The 26,152-nt window shown below is 38.0% G+C and overlaps 1 protein-coding gene across 3 annotated transcripts; it reads right to left on the bottom strand.

The window, feature by feature from the left end:
* Positions 1 to 447: 447 nt before the first annotated feature.
* ASNS (asparagine synthetase (glutamine-hydrolyzing)) lies at positions 448 to 19,257 on the bottom strand. 3 transcript variants are annotated; one of them, XM_012721099.1, is made up of 14 exons: positions 19,136 to 19,257; positions 18,562 to 18,635; positions 17,622 to 17,663; positions 15,877 to 16,145; positions 11,569 to 11,806; positions 8,449 to 8,634; positions 8,093 to 8,194; positions 7,567 to 7,694; positions 6,142 to 6,268; positions 3,822 to 3,928; positions 3,259 to 3,359; positions 1,529 to 1,610; positions 1,285 to 1,440; positions 448 to 789 (listed from the first exon to the last, which is right to left on the bottom strand). In XM_012721099.1, the coding sequence occupies exons 4-14, from the start codon at positions 16,123 to 16,125 to the stop codon at positions 580 to 582; spliced, it is 1,686 nt and encodes a 561-aa protein (XP_012576553.1). In that variant the 5' UTR covers positions 16,126 to 16,145; positions 17,622 to 17,663; positions 18,562 to 18,635; positions 19,136 to 19,257; the 3' UTR covers positions 448 to 579. The 3 variants fall into 3 exon arrangements, with proteins under 3 accessions (XP_012576553.1, XP_012576552.1, XP_004676774.1); XM_012721098.1 differs by having other exon boundaries at positions 17,622 to 17,666; XM_004676717.2 differs by lacking the exon at positions 17,622 to 17,663.
* Positions 19,258 to 26,152: the final 6,895 nt, after the last annotated feature.

Genomic DNA, 26,152 nt, shown 5'->3' on the forward strand with positions numbered 1-26,152 from the left:
GTTCAGTGTCTGCGGCTGCTTTTGCACTATAACAGTGGAAATGGACCGTTCACAAACATTTGTTGTCTGTTCCTTTACAGCAAAAATTAGATGACTCCTGATCTAGAAAAGTCTCCAGAGAAGTCACTGGCTCAAAATTAAAAGGAAAACTGAATTACCATGTTATAAAGTGAATTCTTAGATGCTCCCCTCTCCAGACTGCCTAGCCAGCTGTTCAGAATACAGGTGAAACTAAGAGAGGGAAACTGTGAGAGAAGCACACTAGAATGGGCAGGGTGTGGGAGGAGGCCTCGTGTGTTTTTTGAAGTAGCGCTGCCAGCAGAGAACTTGGAAGTTCTGCAATATCAGATCACTTTCCCCTTTTATAACCCACTGACTACCTAGCATTTATACAGCTCAATTTCCACTTGCTTCTGATAAAGGAACTGTATTAATATTAAGGACTATAGAAATATTTCAGGTTTAAGACTTTTATTTTTTTCATGTCCCAGCAAGCCTGGGTGGTTGAGCTCTTTGCTGCTTTATCTGCCCACAAGCCCCCTACCTATCACAATAAGAAGACACAATTACTTGTTCACCCTAAGCTTTGGCATCAGACTTGTAGTGGGTCAGAGTGCGGGCAGAAGGGTCCGTGGCACTGATCCACCTGGGCATCCAGTAATGTGTCAACCAGTCAGCCCGGCCTGGGTAGTGGCGTTCAAAGATTTGACGGTAGTAAAAGCCTTCTTTAGTTTTAGGAGTATTGAAGGGAAATTTTTGGGCTGCAGTTGCCATCATTGCATCATCAACCTGTAAGAGTAAAAGCAAAATGATTGTTCAAATAAAGAAAATAATTGTATTTAATCTGATTTCACAAACCAAAAAAAAAAGTACTAAAAGCTTGCCTGGGATTATGTAAGAAACCCTTTCATGACCAATCCTAAGAAAATGATAAAATATATAGCTGCAGTGACTCTGAAGGAATATTTACATACATTTTTTTAATATTTATTGGCTCCAGATGTTTTATACAATTGTGCTTATCATGTCTGATACCTAATGGGTGCCCAAAATGTGTGAAGTGATGACTGGTCGGGGATGACTTCAAATCTGTGATGCTCTGTAAGTCTCCCCTCTTTCCTTTTCAGTTCTAGATGCTCTGAGTTTTCATAAAGAAAGTACTACTTATGGGATATCTTAACTATTAAGACATTTAAACTAAATACAAAAAGAATGGTAGTTACAACACTGCATCTAAATTGTCCCATTCTGGAAAATATTTTTAATGATGTTCAATGATTATACCTGATGTTCAATAAATTCCTGTAAAATCCTAAACCAGGAATTCTTAACTGAAGTTATTCCATCACTGAAGGCTTCTTTTGGTCGCCAGAGGATCTCTTTAGGTATCAGATTAGAGTCCTCAAATGTCTCTCTCAAGAGATGTTTTTCTATCCCATTCTGAATTGAAAACAAAAGTAACATCAGTAAATGTTCTAAAAATAACTGATACCAATGGATAGCTCTTAACTTGAATTGATTCACCTACCTTGGGAATTCTCATATCTGGTGGCAGAGACAAGTAATAAGAAGAAAATCGATGATCCAGGAATGGGACTCTCAATTCAAGGCTTAAAGGAAAACAGAAGAAAATCTAATGCAAGATGGATATTTCATGACTGTCAATTTAGATTCTGATTTAGAATTTCATAACAAGTCAATTAGATGTTAATATTAAAATTATAGAATCATTTTTACAGTACTACTATTTGATTGCCTTACATTAACAGATCAACACAGAACCTTCATTCAAAACAATATGTATTATGAACTGAAAGAACTTAAAAAAACAAACATAATAATTATTCCATGAGCAATTAAAAGTGTATCTCACTCTTTAAGAATCAAAAGTGATCCAATCATCAAAAAGATACCTTGCCTAGACTTTTCTAAGTTTTTCTCTAGGTGAGACCATCTTATCCTATTAACAACTGTAATGACAATTAATGGTTTACATATAGTTGTTAATATAAACCAGTGTTCCACAGTGCTTTATTAAAAGACACTTCATCTGTTTCTGAATTGGTGACTGGTTAGAATAAACATTCAGTTCTTCAATCTCTTGTTTAATTATCTCCTAATCTAAGTATGATTTGGTAGAATCATACAACTTAGTTTTAATGTGAGTAGTTCATCATATAAGGACCTTCAATTTCCCAAGTTAACTAAAATATTGCAATAGTTATGGGCAAACACTTTAGCCAATGAGGAATGAATTCCAAAGGAACCTGTTTTTATAAAAAAAAAAAAAAACAAACATCTCATAACTTATCTTCAGTGCCCTGACCCCCTTCAGGGTCCCCAAACCACCCAATAGGTATGCAGGGTGCTCGCAGTGAAATTGAATAATCTTTCTCACCAAAATTTAAAAAGCTGCAACTGTCTTCTCTCTCAGTTGGGAAGATAAAAGAATTCTGTCATGCTTTAAAGATGGAAACTCCATCTAAAACAAATTATTGAAATCCTTCCAGAATTTAGCCTAATTCTTGTGGGGCTAAGGTAAGAGACAAGCTTTGTACACTGTTGGGACCAATCCAGACCCTACAGAAAGCAGTGTGGCGGTCTCAAAATACTAAAAATAGAACCATCATAGGATCCCAGTATATCTACTTCTAGGTACCTACCAGAAAAATACAAAAACACTAATATAAAGGGACATGTGGGCTCCCATGTTCATTGCTGCACTACTTACAATAGCCAAGTTATGGAAACAATTTAAGTGCCCAAGGACAGAAGAGGGGAGTTAGGAAGATGTGCCCAGTGGAATACTATTTAGCTATATAAAGATGAACTGTTGCCATCTATGACAACATGGATGGAATTAGAAGGGATTATGCTATGTGGAAAAACCTCAGAAGACAAATGGCAGGTTATTTTATTCCTATGTGAACTATAAAGAAACAAAACAAAAGGAACAAACTAAACCAAAAATAAACCCTGGATAACTGCCAGCAGACTAAAAAAAAGGGAGGGGGGTAATGAGCAAAGGGGATAAGGAGTCCAGCTAGGAGTGCTTTGGGGGTGGGCATGGTGTGGTAACATACATCTGAAAAGGTGTGAACCTATACCTCTAAATCATAAACCAACTCAATAAAAAAAAAAAATACAAGAGAAAAGCTGTTAACACACACAGAGCACATGAAAAAGAAGAAAAAGAATCAGTCACTGAGCTTTTTCTTTCTAGAGGTTTTTACAATGGCTTCTTAAATATTGAGTTACCCGTGGGCAGCTGTAGTTCTGTCTGCACGGAGAACATCAAATAAATAGAGTTCTTTCAGGAGTCTCTCACTCTCCTCCTCGGCTTTTTCAGGAGAAGGGGCCTGTTGGACAAACAAATAGCTAAAGTTATAAATACACCAACAACTTTTTTTTGACACACTGAACAGTTTTTATTTTTAAGTCTTACCTATATTCCCACTTTAAAGACAAAAAACAAAGTTTAGAGAAGTAACATAAACTTCCCTCACACCCAAACTGTTAAGTGTTACGATAATAAAATGGATATGCTATGCATTAAATAACCATAATCCTACAGAGGATTAAGAAATGTGATTCTCATGCTTAACAACTTTTAAAGAATGGAAATAATCTGACACTATTAAGACTTCTTTCTCCCCCCCCCCAAGAAATACAAAGCGTATACTATCAGATTTCCTCACATACCTCACAAGATATTCAAATTTATTGCTATAATAAAAAGAGGACAGAAAAATAGTCACATAGTTATATAAGTCATCCTTCCCTTTACCTAGCACCAACATTCCTCATTTCAGAATGCTTACCTTGTGGAAATATATGTAACCCTGCGTAAGTTCATCTGAGCCTTCTCCAGAGAAGATCACCACACTATCTGTGTTCTTCCGAATGTACTTGGAAATTAAGTACATACCTTTAAAAAGATACAGAAATTGCTGTAATGTCAGCATAACCCTCTACTGACAATGCCGTTTACTTGGCTTTTGGAAATGTCTGCAAGTTTTGTTATTAGATTAGTCTCTGTATTAATAAAGCTCCCCCAATACTGTCATGTATATATAAACCCAAGGTGTACTGTTGCAATGAAGTAGTCTGGACTCATTCTACAAGTTTATACATAGTTTATGTTTTAATGCTTTTAGGCCAACAATGTCCACTTAAAATTTACTAAGCTGAACAATGACTTAAAGATCTAACACACAAAAAATTCCTATCTTTTATACCAGTATCACCATGCAAAAATAATGAGTTGGAATTTGTGTGGTTTAGTTTCAGTTTGGGCTTTTTTCCCCCACCACATCCCATTCATCCAATTTATCCCATATAGTTAAGAGTACAATATGCTATTAAAAGAGGCCTGTTGGTTCCCTGCTTCAAATTCCTGAAAACCAGGAAATGTAACTTTGCTCTTAACTTCTCTTTTTTTATTTTAATGTCCTAGACAAACTTTGTAGCACTTTTTCTAATTGTCCAAGCCCCAATAAAACATTAGACCAGATATGTTTATGTACTGTGGCCTTTTGAAGGGTCATAACCATTGAAGTATCTTAAGATATTTGCCTTTTGAGAAACAATTTTGCTCCCTTGGTTAGCGAAGTTGAGAGTATGAGAAGGCACACTTTCAACCATGCAATGGGGCCCAGCCATATTCTCTCGTTAGAGAGGTTCAAGAATACTAAATCACTGTGACTTGGTATAGACTTGATTTTGGTACCAGTCACACAGTAGTTTTACAGTCATGGTGAAACTAGTTTTGCTAGCTAGGCAGTAATTGCTACTCATTGACAATTTGTATAATGGAATATTTAACAAATATACTAAAGTAAGGATTCTTCACAGAAAATGAATCAACAAAGCCCTATGACCCTATTTTTACCCACAATAATTCAAGAAACTATACAGAGAAAACTAGGGGAGGAGGAGGTGCAGAAAAGTTATATCTACTCTTTGAAGATATATAAAGGGTATCATCATAAAAGTGGAAGTTTAACTATGCATTTTGCCTCTCACTCTACAGAGATTTGAGAAGTCTTACTTATATGATCTTAAATAATAGCTAACTTAGAATTTTTATTTGCATGCATTTTTTTAATAACAGTTTATTTTTACATCATTTTGTACATTTTTTTCCCCATCTCAGTTGTGATCCCCGCTTTTGTTTGTTTTTTTAACGGTTTATGCACAGAAGAACTGGGGTGTAGGCCCAGAGGTGCAGGGGTAGAGGAAGTGAGAGGATTCACCAGAGACAGAATAGGGTGCAGAACAGGTGGATTTAATGAAACACACTGCTGAGGGGAGCAGCTGGAGAGACAGGAGAGGCTGCTATGCCTTAAGAAGGTCAGCTCCCTGGCTGGAGGTCAAACTCAGGCCATTATTGGGGATAGCACTGAGACTTAACCCCTCCACCACCAGGGAGGCCTTGTATTTATTCCTGATACTACTTTTTAAACTGTTACTAAAAATAGTAGTTTTTTTTAAAAAAGATTTATTATTTATGCATAAATAACTGGGGTACAGGCCAGAGGTGCAGGGTCGTGAGAGGATTCACCAGAGACAGAGTAGGGAGCACAACAGGCAGACTGACACAGTACACTGCTGAGGGGAGCAGTGGGAGAACTCTGCCGTGCCATGTGGGTCACCTCCAGAGTGGGGCAGGGATTGAACTCATGCTGAAATGGCTTTAGCTTCTTAGTGCTATGCTTTAACCCACTGCGTCCCCAAGGAGGGCCCTGAAAATAGTACTTTTTAAACCTTATACTTTTTCAGTACAGGCATACTTTTTATTATACTTCAGTTTATTGCACTATCCAGATAGTTATGTTTTCTACAAGTCCCCCTACCAACAAGAGTATAACTTACTGAAGGCTCAGATGATGGTTAACCTCTTTCAGCAATAATTTTAAATTAAAGTATGTACATTGTTTTTTAAAAACGTAATGCTATTTCATACTTAGCAGTATAGTATAGTGTAAACATTAATTTTTATATGCTGAGATACACCCAAATTTGTATGACTTTCTTTATTGTAACACTGCTTACTTAATTGCAGCAGTTTTAAAACATCATAGTAACTCCAAGCTATGACTGTATTAAAAAAAAAAGCTTTCTTTTCTTAAAATACCTTACCTACTGAAGCACGAACTGTTGTGATATCATATGTTTCCAAAGTGAATATGACTTCATCCAGGACCTGAATGCCTTCCTCAGAGTTAAAGAGGACTTCGTGGTGTTCACTCCCAATATGATTTGCCACCTGATCATATAAAGAAATATCCATACCCTTGTTATCTAAAGGACTACTCTTTAAACTGTACTGTGACAGCGGATCACAAGGCATTATGAATTAACAGTGGTAGAAAACAAACAAGGCAAAAATAAAAGAAAATGATTCTCCAGCCACCACATAAAGTCCCACCCAGTCAGGTTTCTTGGCCTCCTGGATTCTGTCCCCCATTTAAACAAGAAGTAGCTCTCCCATCAGCATTTCTCACTCCAAGACTTCAACCTAGCAGTCAAAAAGCTTCTAATCAGTGTGTCCTTATACCACCAAAACACACAACTATTTTGCCAAACCTACCACATCTATCTCTAGTCCAACATGATCTCAGTCTAATCTTGGACTCCTTTTTGATTCTCCTAAAATGCCTATTTTACATTCAAGATGTTGTCCCTAAATAAAATGGTTCTTCCCTCACTTTATTTGCATCGGCTTTTTAGGAGTTAGCATTGACCAACTAGTTTTCTCTGCAAGCTCTAGCTAGCTCTTCTGAGACTACTACCTCTTTCTCATCCATTCTGTGTAAATTCTTCCAGAGCAGGAATGACATCATCTACAACTGAATGTAAACAAGGTCCCCTCTGCATAGTCTTATAGTGCTCTATAGCAAGTGAAAAACAACAACGGTTAACCTTCACTAAGTACTGGTACATGCTAGGTTCAAGCCCATGCACAACTCCTCCCATTACACAGATGAGGAGTTGTATGGGGTTTGGAACTAGCAGTAAGGCTCCTGAGTCTGCATCTTTACCCACTACAGCATGCCTTTACTTTCAAAAGGACTAAATTTTTAACACAAGCTCATGGGCTGTGGTAGATAAAAGTACCCAGATTAATAGTGTAGGACACAGTTGGTATTTAGCAGGCATTTCATGCTGTTTAATCTATTTAATTTAAACCAATGATCTGAATCAGTTCTATAGCACAAGCAGAAAATGATCAACTGTTGATTCTATTTTCATTTTACTAGTAAGTCATTTCTACATACAAGAACCTGGGTATAGACCAGAGGTGTGGGGTATAAGAGGATGCACCAGAGACAGTGAGGAGCAGAATAGGCAGGTCTACTGAAATATAATGCTAAAGGGAGCAGTGAGCAAGACAGGGGAGGTCTGATGTGCCATGTGGGTCAGTCTCTGGCCAGGGAATCAAACTCATGCTGCAGTGGCTGCCAATAGCTACATAGTACTGAGACTTAACTCCTGCACTACCAAGGAGGCCCTGATAAGTCTTTCTTAACTATTGATATATATGGGGCAGAAATACCATCTTACCTTCTTAGCAGCTAGTAAATCAGGACTGTCTTCCATGCCAATTGCAAATGTCTGCAGAGGGTATTGCACTTGAGCTTCTTTTAGCTGCTTCAACAGGGTGGCAGCAACCAGACTGGAATCCAAGCCCCCTGTGAGCAAGTCAGGAAGTGCATTGGTTATGTGTCTTCCATAAGAGATCATTAGATCTGACCTATGTTTCTATATAGGACCAAGAATAGTTTTATATATAAAATCCCAAGTTTGGTAAAGTGAAAATCAACTTAAAAAAAAAAAAAACACAAAAATCTAACCTATAACCTGTGATAATGGTAACAGTATTTGAATTGGCTAAAAATCACTACACAATTCTGAAGAATGCTTACTAGTTCATTTATACCAATAATAGAACTTTTATATATAACACTAATAGTGTAAGTCTGAGTTGGTATCTTACTTTGAATATTAAGTGGAGCTGACCAAGTACCTTTTCATCCTGTAATGGGAATCATTTCAGTTAGATACACACCTTTTATTAAACTGACTTTACCTGATAAAAGGCAGCCAATTCTTCTATCTGTCATCAAACGTTTCTTAACAGCATTGTCAAAAAGGATCCGGAGGTTGCTCTTCACAGTTTCTATCTCAAAACCTATAAACACATAAAGTAAAGGAAATGGTTCCAGAAAAGTTCCAAATATTTATTGAAATGAGGTACACAATCACCTACATCTATCATGATGGCTTTGGTGCAACAATGGAATTTGCCAAATCCCAAAGTCACTTCTCAATTACATAGGAACTGGGTTTTCAAATTGAAATCATTCCAATGATGTTGAGAGGATAATTTCCCTCTGGGGGAGAGTGATGAGGAGAGGTGGGGGAAGAGGGGGTTTGCTCTATTACCTGGGAATAGTTTCTCCACACTGTCATAGTGGGCGTGCAGAGGCTCATCTGTACAATGATGATATTTAACCATTTCCACTGATGCAACTTTGCCATTTGGTTTTAAATCCAAAACTTCATAGTGTCCAGGGAGAAAAGGCTCCACTTTTAAAAAAGGAGCCATTGAGTGCTTCACATTAACAAGACCTACAAATTAAAAAAGGTAAGTACTTACCACATGCTATGTTTATTCATAATAGGATAACACATCAGAATAACCTTTCATGGTTAATTAATATCCTCCATTTCCTTTTTAAATACAAACATATGCTATTATATATAAGCAAAATAGGAAAGAAGCTTAATACCCAAAACACTATTTACTAAAGAGATGATAGTGGACAGGAATATAAAGCAAAATTACTCTGATTTCTAGTAATTCAAAGCAATTTCCACCTTCTTCTAGAAATAGCTTTAATTTCTAATTAAGGAAATTAATTTTTTTTATAATAAAGCAAGCATACACAAAAAGGAAAGACATCAAAGAGGTGGATATGATACTATTAATTTTATGATACCCTGGCAATCATTTCTTTGTCATCACTGATATATTTTAAGTGAACAGGGATGGCCCCTTGTCCTTTGCCAGGCAAAATGATTCACTACTGGGTACTTTAAAATTAGATACTGAAGTCAAATATATAACCCTTAATTAGTGACTATGTACTGTATATAAGTGAAAGAGTATTATCTAAATGACCTCAATAAATTTTCACAGTACACTTTATTTCTGCTCCTTTTCTCTTTAATAAATTTTTTCTTTCCCTAAAAATAAATAAATTCTCACAGGATGAATCAACCTGATATCACCATGATCTCTTGTACAAAATCAGTGTCTTATTTTAAATAGAAATAGTGAGAACACTCCCTGTAATCTATAAGCTTAGTTTTGTCTACTTGTACTAATTCAAAAAAGAGACTCAATCCTGTCACTAGGTAGTGGGTTTCAACGAGACACATAACAACACATAATAATGGAAAATAAAGAATTTAAGGTTTAAGCAGGGAGTAGCATGACAGGTGAGGTTTGATAGGTTATTCTGAAAGCACTAAGAAAGGAAAAACTGTGGCAACTCTCTAGAGAGAAGTCTGGAAAGGGGGAATTAAGGAGGATGCAAAAAATAAGTCAAATTTCAAAGGGTAAATTGGATGTGAGATTATACCTCCATGTGAAGTTATCATCTGGCCCGTTTCCTTAATGGTCCTCAACATAGACTTGTTCTTTGCCATTTGATCATACTGCAAATGTGTGAAAACAGGCCATCTGTCTATTACTGGTGTGGTATCTATCAGGTATCCATCTCATGACTGTGGTATGGGTGCTGATTTTGCTTTCCTTGGTCTCATTTTCCTTGTTTCAGTCAATTTTAAATATGGGAACTCAGTGAAAAAAGATTTTAAGAAATGATGCAAACAGAGGCAAGCAAGAAGATGACATTTTAGGATATTACTGCTGTCTAGGTGAATGATAAAAGACAAAGTCTCAAGTTTTCTGTCCAAAATGCTAACTATGACTCCAAGTAATTTCTCCCATCTTGTGGATTATATTTTCGTCTACTTGATGGTGTCCTTTTCGGTATAAAAATATTTAATTTAATGAAGCCCTACCTGCCTTACTTTTGTTGCTTGTGCTTTTGGTGTCATATATAAGAAATAGTTTTGAAATCCAAGTCATGAAGATTTATCTCTGTTATCTTCTAAGATTTTATTGTTTTAGTTTTTACTTTTAGGTATTTAATTCATTTGATTTTAACATATGGTATGGAGGTAAAGCTCCAAGTTATTATTTTTGTGTGTGTGCATGAACGTGAATGTTGTATGTCTAGTTACCCCAGCACCAGTAGTTAAAAGGGCCATCGTTTTTTTCCCCACTGAATTCTCGGGTCCCTGTTGAAAATAAGGTGATGTAGATACATGAGTTGATATTCTTTACATTTATTTATGTGCCCATTCTTGTGCTAATGACAATGTCCTGATTAACTTTGTTTTGTATAAGTGTGTTAAAATCAGAAACTGAATCCTTTGCTCTAACTTTTTTTGTTTTTAAGATTTATTTATTTTTATATACAGAACTGGGGTACAGGCCAGAGGTGCAGGGGCAGTGACAAGGATTCTCCAGAGACAGAGTAGGGAGCAGAACAGGGAGATCAAAGAAGTACACTGCTGAGGGAAGCCCAGTTGGGTCAGGAGAGGTCTGCCACACCATGTGGGTCACCTCTGGGGTGGGGATTGAACTCATGCTAAAGTGGCTTTAGTTTCTCAGTGTTGTGCTTTAACCCACTGTACCACCAGGGAGGGCCCTGCTCTTCATTTTTAAGATTTTTTTATGGTCTTATTTGGCTATTCTGGATCCCTTACACTTTCGTATGAATTTCAGAATCAGTGTGTCAGTTTCTACAGAGAAATCATTTAGGATTCTGATTAGGATCCTGTTGAATATGAATCAGTCTAGTAAGTAGTACCATCTTAATGATGTTTTCACTTCACAATCATGAGATGATTTTCCATTTCCTTATATCTTTCATTTCTGTCAACAGTGCATTATAGCTTTCAAAGTACAAGTTTTATACTTCTTTTGGTAAGCTTATTGCTAAGAATTTTATTCTCTTTGATGCTATTATAAATGGAATTATTTTCCTAACTTCATTTTTGTATTTTTTTTATTACAGGCATATAGTGCTCATTACAAGTGTGTCAATTAAATACTATTAATTTTTGTATATTGACCTTATATCCTGTAATCCTACTGAACATAATGAATTTCTATCTATAATATGTAAAGAATTACTACAACTGAATAAAGAGACAAATAACCCAATCAAAAGTAGATAACCCAAAAATGAGTCAGTTGAGAAACTTTTATATAGTAAAATACTACTCTAGTGATAAAAAAGAAATGGACTATCAAACTACAAAAAGATATAGAAGAAACTTTGATGAACACAGACAAGTGAAAAAAGCCAGTCTGAAAAGGTTGCATCCTGTAGAATTCCAACTAACGACACCCTTAAAATTACAGTGAAAAAAATCAGTAGTTTTAAGAACAATAAAGAAAACCTATAGAAAAAAATCTATCATTACCTTTAGCTTCTGAGCAAACAGCCAAAAATCCATCTTCTGTCATGGCTTTAAACAAAGGTCTGACTCCATAGGTATCTCTGCCCAGAAACACTTTCTTATTGTCAGTATCGAGCAAAATAAATGCAAACACCCCATCCAACATGCAAATTGTTTGTTCAATTCCTCCTTTGTCATAAAGGTGTAGGATTATCTCACCATCCACTTTGGTCTGGTGTTCAAATTCAAAATGTTGTTGCAGCTTAAGGAAGGAATAGCAAAAAAAAATGTTAGAATCCTTGTGCATACACTAAAATGTTTTAATTGCAAAGGTGCTTCAATGTTTCACTTCCTGAATTTCAGTGATTTGAAACAATCATGGGATTATCAAAATATAGCTTATCTGAATTCTCAATCCTAAACCTATGATAACTGCAATGGCATTCTGACGACACAGAATGCAGAGGCTACTTATCAGAAGAATAGTGCATAAGAGGTGGAAATGTATAGTATATATACACTGTAATGCATCAATAATGGCATGTATTGACATGTATATGTAACAAGCAAATAGGCTGCCCAGTTGCCATGACACTAAAAATGTTTCTCCTATAGCTGGGTATTTTGGTTTGGAAATGAGTCAGTCAAGGTTCTCCCAGTTGAGCTTCAAAGACCTATCTATGAAAATTAAAAAGATAAAGAATCCATCACAATGTTGGAAACCATGTCAAAAAATAGTTATTTCCCAAGGAGGACTACAACATCACATCATCCACTGCTACAGTGACATAAGAGCTACTTCTCACCAACAGACAAAATGATAGCAGAGTTTGATTAGTTCACATGCACCAAAGGACAGCAAAGAGACTGTCATTCCCACCACATGCAGAGTCACCACTGGCAGACACATGGTGACTAGTCCTTGGTGTGTTCCTTTCTTTGTATTCGTATTCAGATTGATAATAAAGAGAGACAAGGTTCACATTAACAAAATTAATTGGAAATCATGGGTCAGTTTAAATATTTAAAGCATGTTTTTAAAATCTCTAAAAGTAAATCTATATCTGTATGTATATGGCCCATAAAATGTGCTTCACAATCTCACTCACTCTATAATTTGGAACATTTTGTTTATAAGCACTCACAGAACTGTCCACAAAAGGGCTTTGGTTTCCTGTAGTATTACAAAGCCACCTCTTGGTCATCACTCTCTGCTCTAAGAGATAACAAGACATGACCCTGCCCCTAATAAATGGGGTTTGGAAACTGCTTTCTTCCCCTTCTGAGCTGAAGTACTGGCAAGATAAATGTCCTTAAAGCATTTATTCAATGATATTAACAAGTAGCAGTTTTCCAGAACTATTCTCTACCACTACTGTCTCCTCACTGTTGCTCTTTGCTCCAAACCTTGCAGGTTAATGACAGTAGTTATGGTTAATGATTCGCTTTACTACTTCCTACTTTCCGAAAACCATGCTTAGATAAATGTTGCTAAGGCCAAAACCTCTCATATCCTGTCACTATCTAGGAATCCTACTGCCATTTGATTTGGTTTCAAGCCCCTGACATTATATCTCAGGGAAAGGGCCTCTACTTTGCCCCAGCCTCTACTCAGATTTCTCCTCTCTGCCTAAGCTGCCTCTACTTCTAGGTCACCTCTGGCTGTATTTTATTAGTAAATAGCAGTAAATTTTCATTTCATCAAAAAAAAAGAGTGTTTTAGAGGGATAGTTCAGAATACTATATACACACACAAAATGGCATTCTACCCTTTTCCATCTGCTCAAGCTACATAGCTTAGATTGGAAGATGCAACACCTATACTTCCCAAAAAACCAAAATATTTCGCCAATTTAGAATGGAAATACTTTTGAAATGTTTAACGTTTTACAAATGTGTAGAAAAATTAACAAGGCCACAATATTGTTCAAGTAAAATAAGGTTTTTCCTATGATTTAAAGTGAGCATCAGGCTAATATTCTGCAATATAACCATGTATATGGAGCTTAGCAAGAAAGAAGCTTTATCTGCTTTCTTCCTCTACTACCACTATCAAGAACTTCCATTCTTACCTTTCCTGTTCACCACTTCATCTCCAAGCACCTAGAGAAATGGTGCCTGGTATAGAGCAGACTCTTAAAAAAATGTTTGAAAAGAATTGCTGCTGATAACTATAAAAACTTTCCAAATAAGACACCTATTTTTGACAGTGTTCCTTTAAGCAGGTAATAAGCAATAGCAAATGTTACTGTTCTGAGAGAAAAAGGACCCAAGGCTGGCTAGGTTATAATCCTTTCCCATGGATGACAGGCTTATATCAAAGACACAAAATATACCAAGAAACATTAAAAACATATGTGAACTTTGAATGAAGTCTAGCTCAATATAAAACATACAACAATATCAGCAAAATAAAGATAATATTGGGAAACGTGAAATTTAATATGCACTGGATACTATATGGTATTATGGATATTAGGTCATATAGATAGTTGGTGGTATTATCAAGAGAAACATGGTATTCTTAGGTTTAAATAATAGTGTTGATGTTAGGTACAAGAAAAACCTTACTCTTAAAGAGATAAAGAGATATTTAGGCTCATACACAGAAAAATGTAATTTCTCTAAAATGATTCAGCCAAAAAACAAAACAAACAAACAAACAAAAACAAGTGTGTGGTGTGTGTAAGAACAGACAGAAAACGTAAATATATTTAAACGTTAACAATTATTCAATCTAGATTCTATCCATTTACCCATGTGTTTGAAATTTTTAACATTAAAAGCTGGGGGAGAACAACAAAGAGAAACTGATAAATTTTATACTAAAAATTTTCTTATGAAACAGTAGCTAAACAATTCTGAATTAGAAGGTTCCTAGCAAATTCAACTTCCTCAAGTTAGAATTTCTACTATCTCACACACTCTCATCCTAAAAGCAAGCTTTCACAAACATAGAAATCTGTTCCAATTTTAATGATGCTCTTGGCTGTTACTATGAGTTAAGGATGCAATAGCAATAAATACCTCAGGCAACATTATATAAAGGCTACAAATATAATCACTTCCAAGCTATTAAATTCTGTTCCTGCCTTGAAACAGTCAAATTTCACTCCTCTTAGAAGGCTATTCTAACTCATCACAGTGGCTATCAAGTCTCGTTTGCTCTAGTCTTGCCTACCTTCCCAGCCACACCTTGCATGTGTACACACCTGTACACTCCCAGAGCTTCTTCCTTCAGAGCTTCTACACTTGCTATTCCCTCTTCATGAAATGTTCTTCCCTGCCTTGCTAGCTGAACCCCGACCATCAGGTTCAGTTCAAGTGCCAGTTTCTCTAGAGGCCCTTTCAGGCCTTCCTAGAGTTCCCATATCCATCAGCACCATATTACATTTTTTTAGAATTGTGGGCCCTCCCTGGTGGTGCAATGGGTTAGGACACAGCACTGCAAGCTGGCCACAGCCACTTAGTGAAAGTTCCATCCATGACCACATGACATGGCAGACCTCTCCTGGCCCGCCCACTGCTCCCCTCAGCTGTGTACTTCCTCTACCTGCCTGTTCTGCTCCCCACTCTGTCTCTGATGAATCTTCTCACTGCCCCTGCACTTCTGGCTTGTACCCCAGTTCTATATGAATAAATAAACAAATCTTTAAAAAAAAAAAAAGAAAGAAAGAAAGAAAGAAAGAAATAGAATTGTTTATTAGGGCAACGGGTTAAGGCACTGCAAGTTCCATCCCACCACCACGGAGGTCACCCACATGGCATGACAGACCTCTCCTAATTATCCGCTGCTCCCCTCTGTAGCAGATCCATTGCTAGAGATCTGCTTCTTCTGCTTGCCGCTCCGCCCCTGGTGAATCCTCTCACAACTCCCACACCTATGGCCTGTACCCCAGTTATGTGTGCATTAACTAAAAAAAAAAAACTTAGAAAAAAAGTGTGTTTATTATACAGATTTTTCCCCCCTCAAAACCCTAATAGAATTAGCTCTATTAAGAGTGTAGACCTACATCTTAAATTCATTATACTATCTCCAGTTCTTAACACAGAGGCTAGGTTTTAATAAATACTCAAATTAATAGGGAAGAAAAAAAATTCTTAGGGTTGAATTATAAACTCCATTTTATCTGTTTGTGTCTGTGATCAACATTTCATGTCTGTATTTCACCGCTTTGGGTGCTAGTGCCCTCCTACCTAGAGCAAATAAGATGATAAACACAGAAAGTTTTTTGAAAGTAAAAAAGTATTTTCAAAAATATTTGTACTTATAACCAACTGGTTCTGAGGTTTTATCACATCCAGATAATGTTCTGGTTTCATTCTGATTACCTTCTTGTGGTTGTAGATTTCACCATTGTAACAGAGCCACAAATATGGATATTTCTTTACTCGAATTGGCTGCATTCCAAACAGCTGGTCAACTACAGCCAACCGGTGAAATCCAAAGCAGCAGTTGGTATATCCATTGACATTCTCAAAACGAAAAGCATCTGGACCCCTGTGTGCAATCTTCATAGCACTCAGACACTGCACAGAAAGGCAGTCATCGCTGCCAAAGAGGGCCCAAATGCCACACATGGTGTAATGGTGTTAGGGCTCTGTGAGGAGAGAAAAGCAGACGAATTCAAGATTGAATATCCAAATATGCATTAAATCTCGATTCTAAATATTTGTATAGGCTGTAAATATGGAATATAAAGTCTCACCAAGAACAATTTGTCCCTAGTTTGTAGGTTTAAAGAAATCTAATTTGCATACACATTTTCAGAGAGGATGGATGACCTTTTACATCCTGCCAGTTTTGCATCATAGATTTACATGCAGGCTCCAACCAAACCAGAGATTTGGCACCAATCTTTCCACCTCAGAATCTTAAAAAGTGTTCAAAAATCTAAGACACTCCAGATTACTACAGTCTCCTCTCCAGTCTCTTAAACAATTAAATGTCCCTTCTTTATGTGCACACAGAATATAGTAGATAGAATAGAAGATCATATATACAGCATGCATAAGCATTTCATAACTAGCTTATCTGTGGTTTATTAAAATATGATCAAAGAAATTCAGAGAAAAAAGAATGATATTACTTGATACCAGATATTCTAGTTTTATAACAAAAAACATTTACATTAACAGGGATATAAAATGTTCACCATCAAAATGTCCTAGATGACAATAATGTTCAAATATATATTTATTTAATTTGTCAATCATTTCTAGGACTACACAATTTTGGGAATCCAACTTCACATCTCCATATGGGTACATATCTTGGCCCCTATCTTCTCCATTTTGCTTCTCCCCATTCCTCAGGTAACTAGAATACTTTTCATATTTTTCAGATATTTTTGACTCTAAGTTGCCTTTAGTCAATAAAGCAAAATGGGCAGGGCATATACAGCAACAACATCTCTGAAAAACAACTTGGCATATCCCTTTAGGCAAAAAAAGCAAATTAATAATGCTTACAAATGTTAATTTGTAATTTTAAATTTTCAGTTGTGACTGATTCATTTGGTTGCTGCCAGTTCCAACAGTATTCTTCCAAAATATCTGTATTATCTTGGAAACCACTTTATTTTTTAAAAATGCAAATTTGCAGTAAATGCTTAATTTTGGACCAAAAGAAAAAAAGCCATAAAGAAATATATATACTCAAAATTATGGTAATTTAAATGTCCTCAGAGGACATTTCATCAAGGACACTTTCTTTGGCCTCTTTTTTTAAAACTTAATAAATTTTAAATTTAATTTGAGGTACAGTGGGATACATGACCTCAAACTGTACTGTATATGATTCAGAGGAATAGTTTAAACCTCCTCCAATGTGCATGAGACCAGGTCAAATTAATGGACAACAGTAATGAATATCAGATGACCTATGCAGTCCTTTCTATGCACTTGGAAAAATAATCATTGAGATAGTTACTTTTTTTGAATAAAGGAATTAGTCACTGAGATTTAAATAAGATGGCTATAGACAAGCTTTCTACTTTTCACTCCGTATCAATTAAAAGTGGTATGGGACAGTGTTTTGAAAACAAATGACATGAAGTCATTAGTGAATTACTTACCCACATCTTCCTAATGCTGCTTAGTGACTCCCATTACTAAGCCTGCTATAGGAAACAATCTATTAACTTGGAGTAGAAAGCAGGAGAACAAGTTTGTGAAGCACATTGTGTCTCCAGCAAGAAAATGCAAATTAAAAGGTAACCCAAAAGTAAGTAAATAAAACTGTCACCATTATTGGAATTAGTATTAATAGAGGCAAAAGTTCCTAGTAACAAAGCCCTTTTCTAAAAAATTGCCTGTTCCCAGGAATTTTCCACAACTTCTCATGAACCTCTGGGGCAGTGCTTTCCAATAGAGAGGGGACCCACATGTGTGATTGTTAATATAGTGGTAGCCCCATTTAAAAAGGCAAGGGGAAAAGGTGAAATTAATTTGAAGTATTTGACACAATAAACTAAAAAGTGTCCGTTCAACAGGTAAACAGTATTTAAAAGTTGAAATAGTTTACATTGCTTTTTTCTACTAAATTCATCAAAATCTAGTGTATTTACATTTCTATTACATCTCAAATCAAATTAGCAAGCGATTCAAATTCTTATTAGTGACAGATGGTTAGCGGCAGGCAAAGTGACCATCACCATTTATTTCAGGTCTTAAGAGTTTCCATCCATTCCACTTAGCAACTACTTAAACCTCACGAACTCGCCTTATTTTTTACATTAAGAATTTAGTAACCAATACCTGGGCAAGTTCAAGATCTAAATAATTTCTAGTTAATTTTAAGGGAATGCGATTAATGAAAAAAAAAAGTTTTAAGTGCTTTTAAAGTATTCATTTTAAAACCCAGGGCAATGGACAGTACAGAAATAATCTGGGACACCGGTAGGGGGGAATAAGTGTTCCTTTATTCAAAATAGTAACATTAATCTGAAGTGAACCCTACAGAGTACATTATCTACTGTAAAAAGGGCAAGCCTGTCCTAGAGTCTTTTTCCTTACCGTGCCGCCTGTCGCCCTAAACAGATTTTTCGTGGCAGGGTTTCTTCGGCTATTCACTCAATGAGTCTTGCAGACTAAAGAGAAGGACAGAGGAATAGGCTAGATGAAGATGGAGGTGGGGGGAGCCAGAGGTTAAGTACAGATCCCGAGGCCTTGACCTAAAATCCAGGAAACCCTGCTCTCGGGTGCGCGCACCCTCTGGTCCTCCTCCCCCCCTCGCTCCCCCCCGTGGCATAAAGATGGGACTGCAAAAATTCCACAGCTTCAAGGCACGACAATAAAAATAATTAATAATAAAATTTCCAGGGGCAACTCAGGCCGTTACCTCCTTCTATCCGAAACCTCCCGGCTTCCCCATCATTCTAGGACTACGATCGAGGCGGTCTGCTAGCTCCCAGGTGCGCAATAATGGGGACCTGACCGCCCCGCCCTCTGTACCGAGCAGGGGCTGCAGCATCCATGGGGCCGATCAGTCTCTGCCCGCATGTCAGGCTGCAGCGCATCCTCCTCCTCTCCAGGGTCAGCCAGGACAAGAACGGGGGCGCTGCACTGGGCGAATGGCACCCCAGCTTACCTGGCAGCAAGTCGGTTGAGCAAGTGGGAGGCACAGGGCAAAGGATAAGACTGCTGGCAGGACGGTGTGGGCCTTGGCTTACTTTAAACCCGTTCAGCTCCTGTAACGCGTGCGGGAAGTTTCATCATGCCGGGAGGACCAACCAGCTCTGAGGGGCGTGGCCTCAAGTGCAGCCTCCAGGCCTGGCTGGGAGGTGCTAGAGCCTGGCTTCCCAGAGGTGAAGGAGTAGGAAGCAAGGAGGAACTGTGAGCAATGTGGTTAGCAGCTTCTTAAAGTATTAGTACCCCTCCTTATTAATAGCCTCTGAAGCCTGGCCAGGGACCCATTTGCCAGCTAGGCTTACTTTGCCTGCTGCTCGGACAATTCGAGGGTCTTCTACATTTGCTTTGCTCTGAGGGAAATCTTCACCAATTTTTATTGCAATTTTCCCTCTGCTGTGGGTCTTTTAGTCCTTCCTTACTACTAAGAGCCTCTGATACCTCGATGTCAATACATATATATATGCAAAGTTAATAAACTGTATGGCAGATGGGAATAGCTGTAAGAATGAATTCTTTTCTTTTTTATTGAACAGAGCAGATTGCTTTCTTCTACCTCAAACGGTAAAATGTTTCCTTTCTCTGGTTATGCAACTCCATGTATTTGTATTTTGTGACAGATCACCACCCAAATTGTGATGTGGTTTTATATCCACACTGGATAAGATTGTCACCTTCATAGTGTTATGCGGAATGGGGCACATACCCCCCTGCCCCCCCCCCAAAAAAAAGCCAGCTACACTGCTGTAAAGACAAGAGGAAGCTTTATACAAGCCCCAGCTTGGGCCCAACCGCACACCAGAGGCACCTAGGTGGTAAGAAGGGCCCAGAACAAAGGGAAGAGCAGATTATATAGTCCCTTTTTGGCGTGCAGGTCTCGGGACAAAGGGGTAGATGGTGATTGGTTTGGTTGACCTTTACATGGTTTCCTAAATATGGTCAGGTTGGCTTTTGGCCACTGTGATTGGCCCCCTACACCTTATCTATACAGGAATGCATAAGAATGCAGGTTCCACCCAGGGGGGAATAAAAGTTTCCCGTGGAATAGTGATTTTTAAGAACATGGCGCTGATTATGTTCTTCAATAGTTATGTTGACATCTTCACCTTTTGAGACTAGGATCAGCTCCATGAATACAACTAGGAAGAATCTCAAATGTGTATTTAATTTAATTTTGAGTCCTCATCACACTTGGCTATTAAGTGACAAATTTCATTTGTAGGAAAGAACTGAGTTCCAGTCTTAATTTTACGACTGGATTATATATTTACTCAATTACTTATGTGACCATGGGTATGTCCTATAACCTCTTTAGGTTTCCATCTTTAAGGTTAGTAATTAGAGATTACTGAATTTCTAAGTATTAAGAGGATACAGTTCTTTGGAGTCATAGTAACTGTGGAGGGAAATTAATTTCCTTCATCCCAGCAATACCAACCTATGTCACTGAAACTCAAAATACCTGTAAGATGGATAATTTTGCATTAGATCTAGTTAAGGTTAATCATACAAATTCACACACGCTATTAACATAGAGGAGGTGCACTAACACTTTAAGAAGCTGCTAACCACATTGCACACAGTTCCTTCTTACTTCCTACTCCTTCACCTCGGGAAGCCAGCCCCTAGCCCCGCCCAGCCAGGCCTGGAGGCTGCACTTGAGGCCTGCCCCTGAGTGCTGGTTGGTTCCTCTCCCCCACATCTCCCATCCGCCCATGCTGAAACTTTGCTGCGGATGCAAGATGTAAAAAAGGGTTTGTCTGGATTCAGTGGCCATTCTCTTATGTAGTCACCAGAAAAGCTGAATTGTATTGGAGGCCTTGACAAAAGAGCAAGGTGTTGGCAAAGCCTCCCATTTTTACTAAAAAATTAATGATTTCAACTTAGGATTAAATATTTTTTTCCAGTTTTTATTCCTATTACCATTTTTTTCCTATTTATTATGCTGCACTCAGAGTTTGAAAGGGGAAATGCTCCATTCTAAAGACAATATTAACTGGTGTTGCCCTTAGATTTATTAATTATACAGGGAAATCCTTATCCTCACAAATCAGTTTTAAGACCTAATATTCCCTATAAAACTAAGCCAAGTTGATATATGAAGCCACACTAGATCAAGATACTTGATGTGTCATCAGGTATGATTGGTTATGCTGCATATTTCCCAGAGTCACTCTCCCTTCTCCTCTGCCTCACTTTGGACCCTGACTTCCCTGCCTTCTCTTCTTTGCCTTCTCTTTTGGAAGTGTCCAAAGGGAAATACAGCAAGGAGATGTAGCAGGTAGGAAAAAAAAGTCTTGGGATGTTTCTTGCCTTGGCTCTACTACCGCAAAGCTGAATGCCACACGGTTATGGCCATTTCCCAGAGAAATTAGACAGTGCTCAGAGAGGTGGAGAGAGATTTACTTGTCACATTGCAGGGCCCCAAATTACAGGAATGGTAAGGTCTTATATACTTTGTATGAGACTTGCATCCCTGTCAGTCCTGGAAAAGTAGCAGAACCTAAGCAGACTTGGGAAATTTCCTGCTTCAACAGGTCCTATCCCACCTCTGAGCTACCCCCACCTCTTCCTCACTGAACCATCTTGCTGTTTCTGAACCCTGCCCACATTTCCATAATTAAATCACAGTTAGAAAATACCACCTACTTTCTATTAGAAATCTACCCTGTAGTAGTCTACAGTACTTGTAAGGATGTGGTGGATTTAACTGGAGAAGAAAAAGATACATATGCTTATTTAATTGTTACACACAAATAAAAAGGAAATTATGTTGGCCTATTTTCCCACATCTTACCCTACACCTGTGTTACAACCTCACTCTTAAAGCAGCCAGAGAGCAGTTATAGTTTTTCTGACCTAAATCACTGAAGAATAAAAATAAAATCCTCCGGGCCCTCCCTGGTGGTGCAGCAGGTTAAGGCACAGCATTGAGAAGCTAAAGCCACTTCCTCATGAGTTCGATACCCGCCTGCCCCGGAGGTGACCACATGGCGTGGCAGACCTCTCCTGGCCCGCCCGCTGCTCCCCTCAGCAGTGTACTTTGTTGATATGCCTGTTCTGCTCCCCACTCTGTCTCTGGTGAAGCCTCTCGCCACCCCTGAGCCTCTGGCCTATACCCCAGTTCTGTATTTACAAATAAATAAAATCTTTAAAATAAATAAATAAATAATAAAATAAAATCCTCCTCTGTCAAGTAAAACCTTCAGTGTAGTTTCAATTCCTGAAAATATAACAGACAACAGATTATACTTGTTAAGCAACCACAGAAATAATTAAAACAAAATCTTGAAAGTACCTTTAAATATTGAAATTGGTTTTTCTCAAAAGATTTTCTGTAGATCCATTTCCTAGAGATGGCTAGATAAAAAAAAATAGTAAATTAGATAAGTACATGATGGTAGCTATCCTTTAGCATTCATTGGCTAAAAAAATGTACATAATAATCCGAAGCACAATATGCACAAATATTGAATAATTTTTATACCTCTGAAATTAATGTTATATGTCATTTACAACTCAATAAAAAAAACATTTTCACTGCTGCTAATGATACCTAAAACTAAAGTTGCAATTTACTCAACCCAGTATATCTTTGCAAAATTTATATTTGCTGGTGAGTAAGATATGCTTATTAAGACTGTAAAAGATACTATAAACCCACTCAGATTTGATGACTCTTGGCAATAATTCCAAAACTACCAGGAGCCAATAACCCATGTATAAGATAGTTCTGGTTTAGAATTTCAGTTTCAATTACTTTATAAACCTCCCATCTCACTCCCCAAATAGAAAAATGCTTCCAGAATAGGGCATGAGGTTGGCATTTTTGCTAAATACTTAGATGGGTTATCAGCAATAGTGTCACCTTTGGATCTCTTTAACCAGAGCCTTTGCTTTGACTCCATACTTGAGCTTTTCACTGCTCATGAACTTCTCCACTCATGGAAGAATTCAGGGTGACCCTGCATGGGTACGCTCTGAAGATTCAGGATGGAGTCAGTGGAACAAAAATACAGGTGGAGCCTGATCTGTACTAGTACAAATGGTAGCAGTGAGCCTTACCTAAAGCCTTTAATTTCATTTCCCTGCTTGATCTAAAATTTATGATTTTTTTAAATCAGGTGTTAAAATACTGTAAGAAATAGGACTTCCCAGCAGCCTCCCTGCTGGCAGGAGTTACACTATCAGTGCTATCAAGCTACCACCAGCCAATGCAGCATGAGCTTGATCCCTAGCAAGGCAGGTGACCCACATGGCACTGCAGACCTCCCGTCTTCCCAGCCACTCCCCTCAGCAGTGTGTTTCAATAGATTGGCCTGTTCTGTTCCCCACTCTATTCTGGTGATTCCTCTTATCCCTCCTTCCCCCACCTCTGGCCTATATCCCAGTTCTTGTATGCATAAATAAATAAAAATAAATCTTAAAATAGAACTTCCAGACTTTATTTCCATACCTCTATCTTTCTTCCAATTTCATAGTAATTTCTCCAATGCCTATGTTTAAGTTAGCTGGTTAAACAATATTATGAAAAAGTTCAAAAGTTCCAAATTCCAGGAAAATTAGGCTATTATTTCTCACTCTGGATTTGTTACTTAACCTCAGTTAAACAAAAAAGGAGACTATTAGCATGGATTGTGTATAAATGTGTTTTGTAGAACCACAGCTGTCATAAAACTGGGAACCATTTACTCTTTCAACATGTAGCCCCGAATATAAGAAGATAAATAAAAGAAACAAGGGAAGGAGGGAGGGAAGGAGAAAAGGAAGGAAGAAAGGGAAGGAGAGAAGAAGAGAAGAAGGGAGGAGAGGGAGAAGGAAGGAGGGGAAGGAGGGAGGAAGCAAGGAAGGAGGAAATACTGAAGAAAAATCACTCTAAGAGATTAAAAACTTGCTGGGCAGGACTATTTAAATCAGAAAAATAATTGTTTTAAAGAAGATAATTATAGAATATAATGAATACAGAAAGCACTAAGTGTAATTCAGAGTAAACCTCTCAGCAGACTGTATCTAAGCAGAGACTAATATTTAGAATGATAATATTAGCAGCCACTAATTGAACACCTCCTAGCTACAGTGCATTTTTGTATACTTTTTTATGCTCTGGGTACCAATCTTGGGAAAAATATATATATATATATATTGGTAGGTAAGGAAGGATTTCAAAAAGATAAATTAACAGCAAACACCCAACACTCAATGGTAACTAAAGAGCTGAGGCAAAGGCTTCAATCCCAGCACAGTGAATGAAGACCTTTAGTGCTTCCCCAGAAACTTTGTCAGTAGGCAAACCAGGTAGAAAGCACTCCACAAATGTCAGTGAGACATGAAAGGACTCAGTGTGTCCCCAGTCACAGCAAGTCCACAGGCCTAGCAGAGAGAGTCAATAAAATGGAAGAGTGTTCCTTTAATTGCAAGAAGAAAAAACAGACCAGAACTGAGACAACAGCCATAGAAAATGGGCAGAACGCATGCAGCAGTGCATTTGGAAAGAAAAACAAACAAACAAATATTGCTTTAATTTTAGGGCAGGGGGCCCTCCCTGGTGTTGCAAGAGATTAAAGCACAGCGCTATGAAGCCCACAGCTGCTTCAGAATGAGTTCAATCCCAGCCAGGGCAGTGACCCACATGGCATAGCAGACCTCTCCTGTCTTGCCTGCTGCTCCCCTCAGCAGTGTACTTTGTCCATCTGCCTGCTCTGCTCCCCACTCTGTCTCTGGTGAATCCTCTCACCACCCCAGCATCTCTGGCCTGTACCCCAGTTCTGCATGCATAAATTAACAAATCTTTAATTTTAGGGCAGGAGCTGGGCAAAAGAGGGGTGGTGTAACATATATAAGTCTAGAGAAAAAGGAAAGGGAAGCAGAGAGAAAGTAAAAAAGACATAAGCTGAGTATACTGATGTGATAAATAAGCACTATGGAGAAAAACAGCGGTGGGAAGAGAGAAACAATGAGGGGGAGTGGGGAGCTATGTACTCCAATTTTAAGAAGAACTTATATTTGCAGACCTTCATTTTATCTAAGAAATAGGAGGCACATCATGGACAAAGACTGAAGGGATGGGGAAGTTAGGAGGGTGAACTCTGAATTAACAGACAAATATCAAAGGAAATGTATGAGGGGAAAGAAAAAAAGATGGTGAGAAACATGGATGTTCAGTAAAGTAGGAAAACGAGCATGAATGTGCACTGGGCAATCAGGGAAGGCGTATTCATATTCTCCAACATCATGGAGCCATCCAAGAACTCAGGTCAAGACACTGCCTAGGGGAGGGCGAGGGAACAGGCTGCACCTTGTCCTGCAGAGCAAGTGCAGAACAAAGATAAGAAGCAAGGGAATGTGCCCCAAGTGTGCTTCAGCAGGGACAGCCCTTTTTCCCCTACTACATTTTTATTGAGGTAAAATTTTTACGACACCATACATTTCAAATGTAGAGCATTTTAATTTGATGTCTGCATCTACTACACAATCACCACCCAAAGTCTGGTTTTCATCCATTACCATATAACCTACTTCCTTTGTCCTACTCACCCATCCTCTGATCCCCTTCCCATTGGTAAGCAATAATCTGTTCTCAGGTATAGCACTTTTGGACTCTATTATTGCTCTCAAAAATATTCAGTGACCCTTCATAGGGGAGGTCTGTATTATTTCTAGTCCACTGACATTGGGCTTAGCCATTGGCATTGCTATTGCCAGTGAAAAGTGAGCAAAACGACAGGTGTCCCTTGTGAACAGAAACTCTGAGTCATCATCTGAATCACCAAGGCCTCTGCCACATCCCTCTGCCACAAGTCTAGCTGTGTTTGAGACAGAAGCAGCTCCACCAACCCAGGATCCAGAATGAAAACTGAGTGGAGAGGGTCACAGCCTACCATTGATCAACATGTAACTTTCTGATTGCACATGGCTGAGATGGGGAGGAGGCTCATTTATGACTACTACATAGTCACAGTCTTAAGTGACTGTTAGAGTT

Source organism: Condylura cristata, unplaced genomic scaffold (assembly GCF_000260355.1).
Source record: "Condylura cristata isolate star-nosed mole 26May11 unplaced genomic scaffold, ConCri1.0 scaffold00005, whole genome shotgun sequence".
In the NCBI taxonomy this organism is placed as follows: Eukaryota; Metazoa; Chordata; class Mammalia; order Eulipotyphla; family Talpidae; genus Condylura; species Condylura cristata.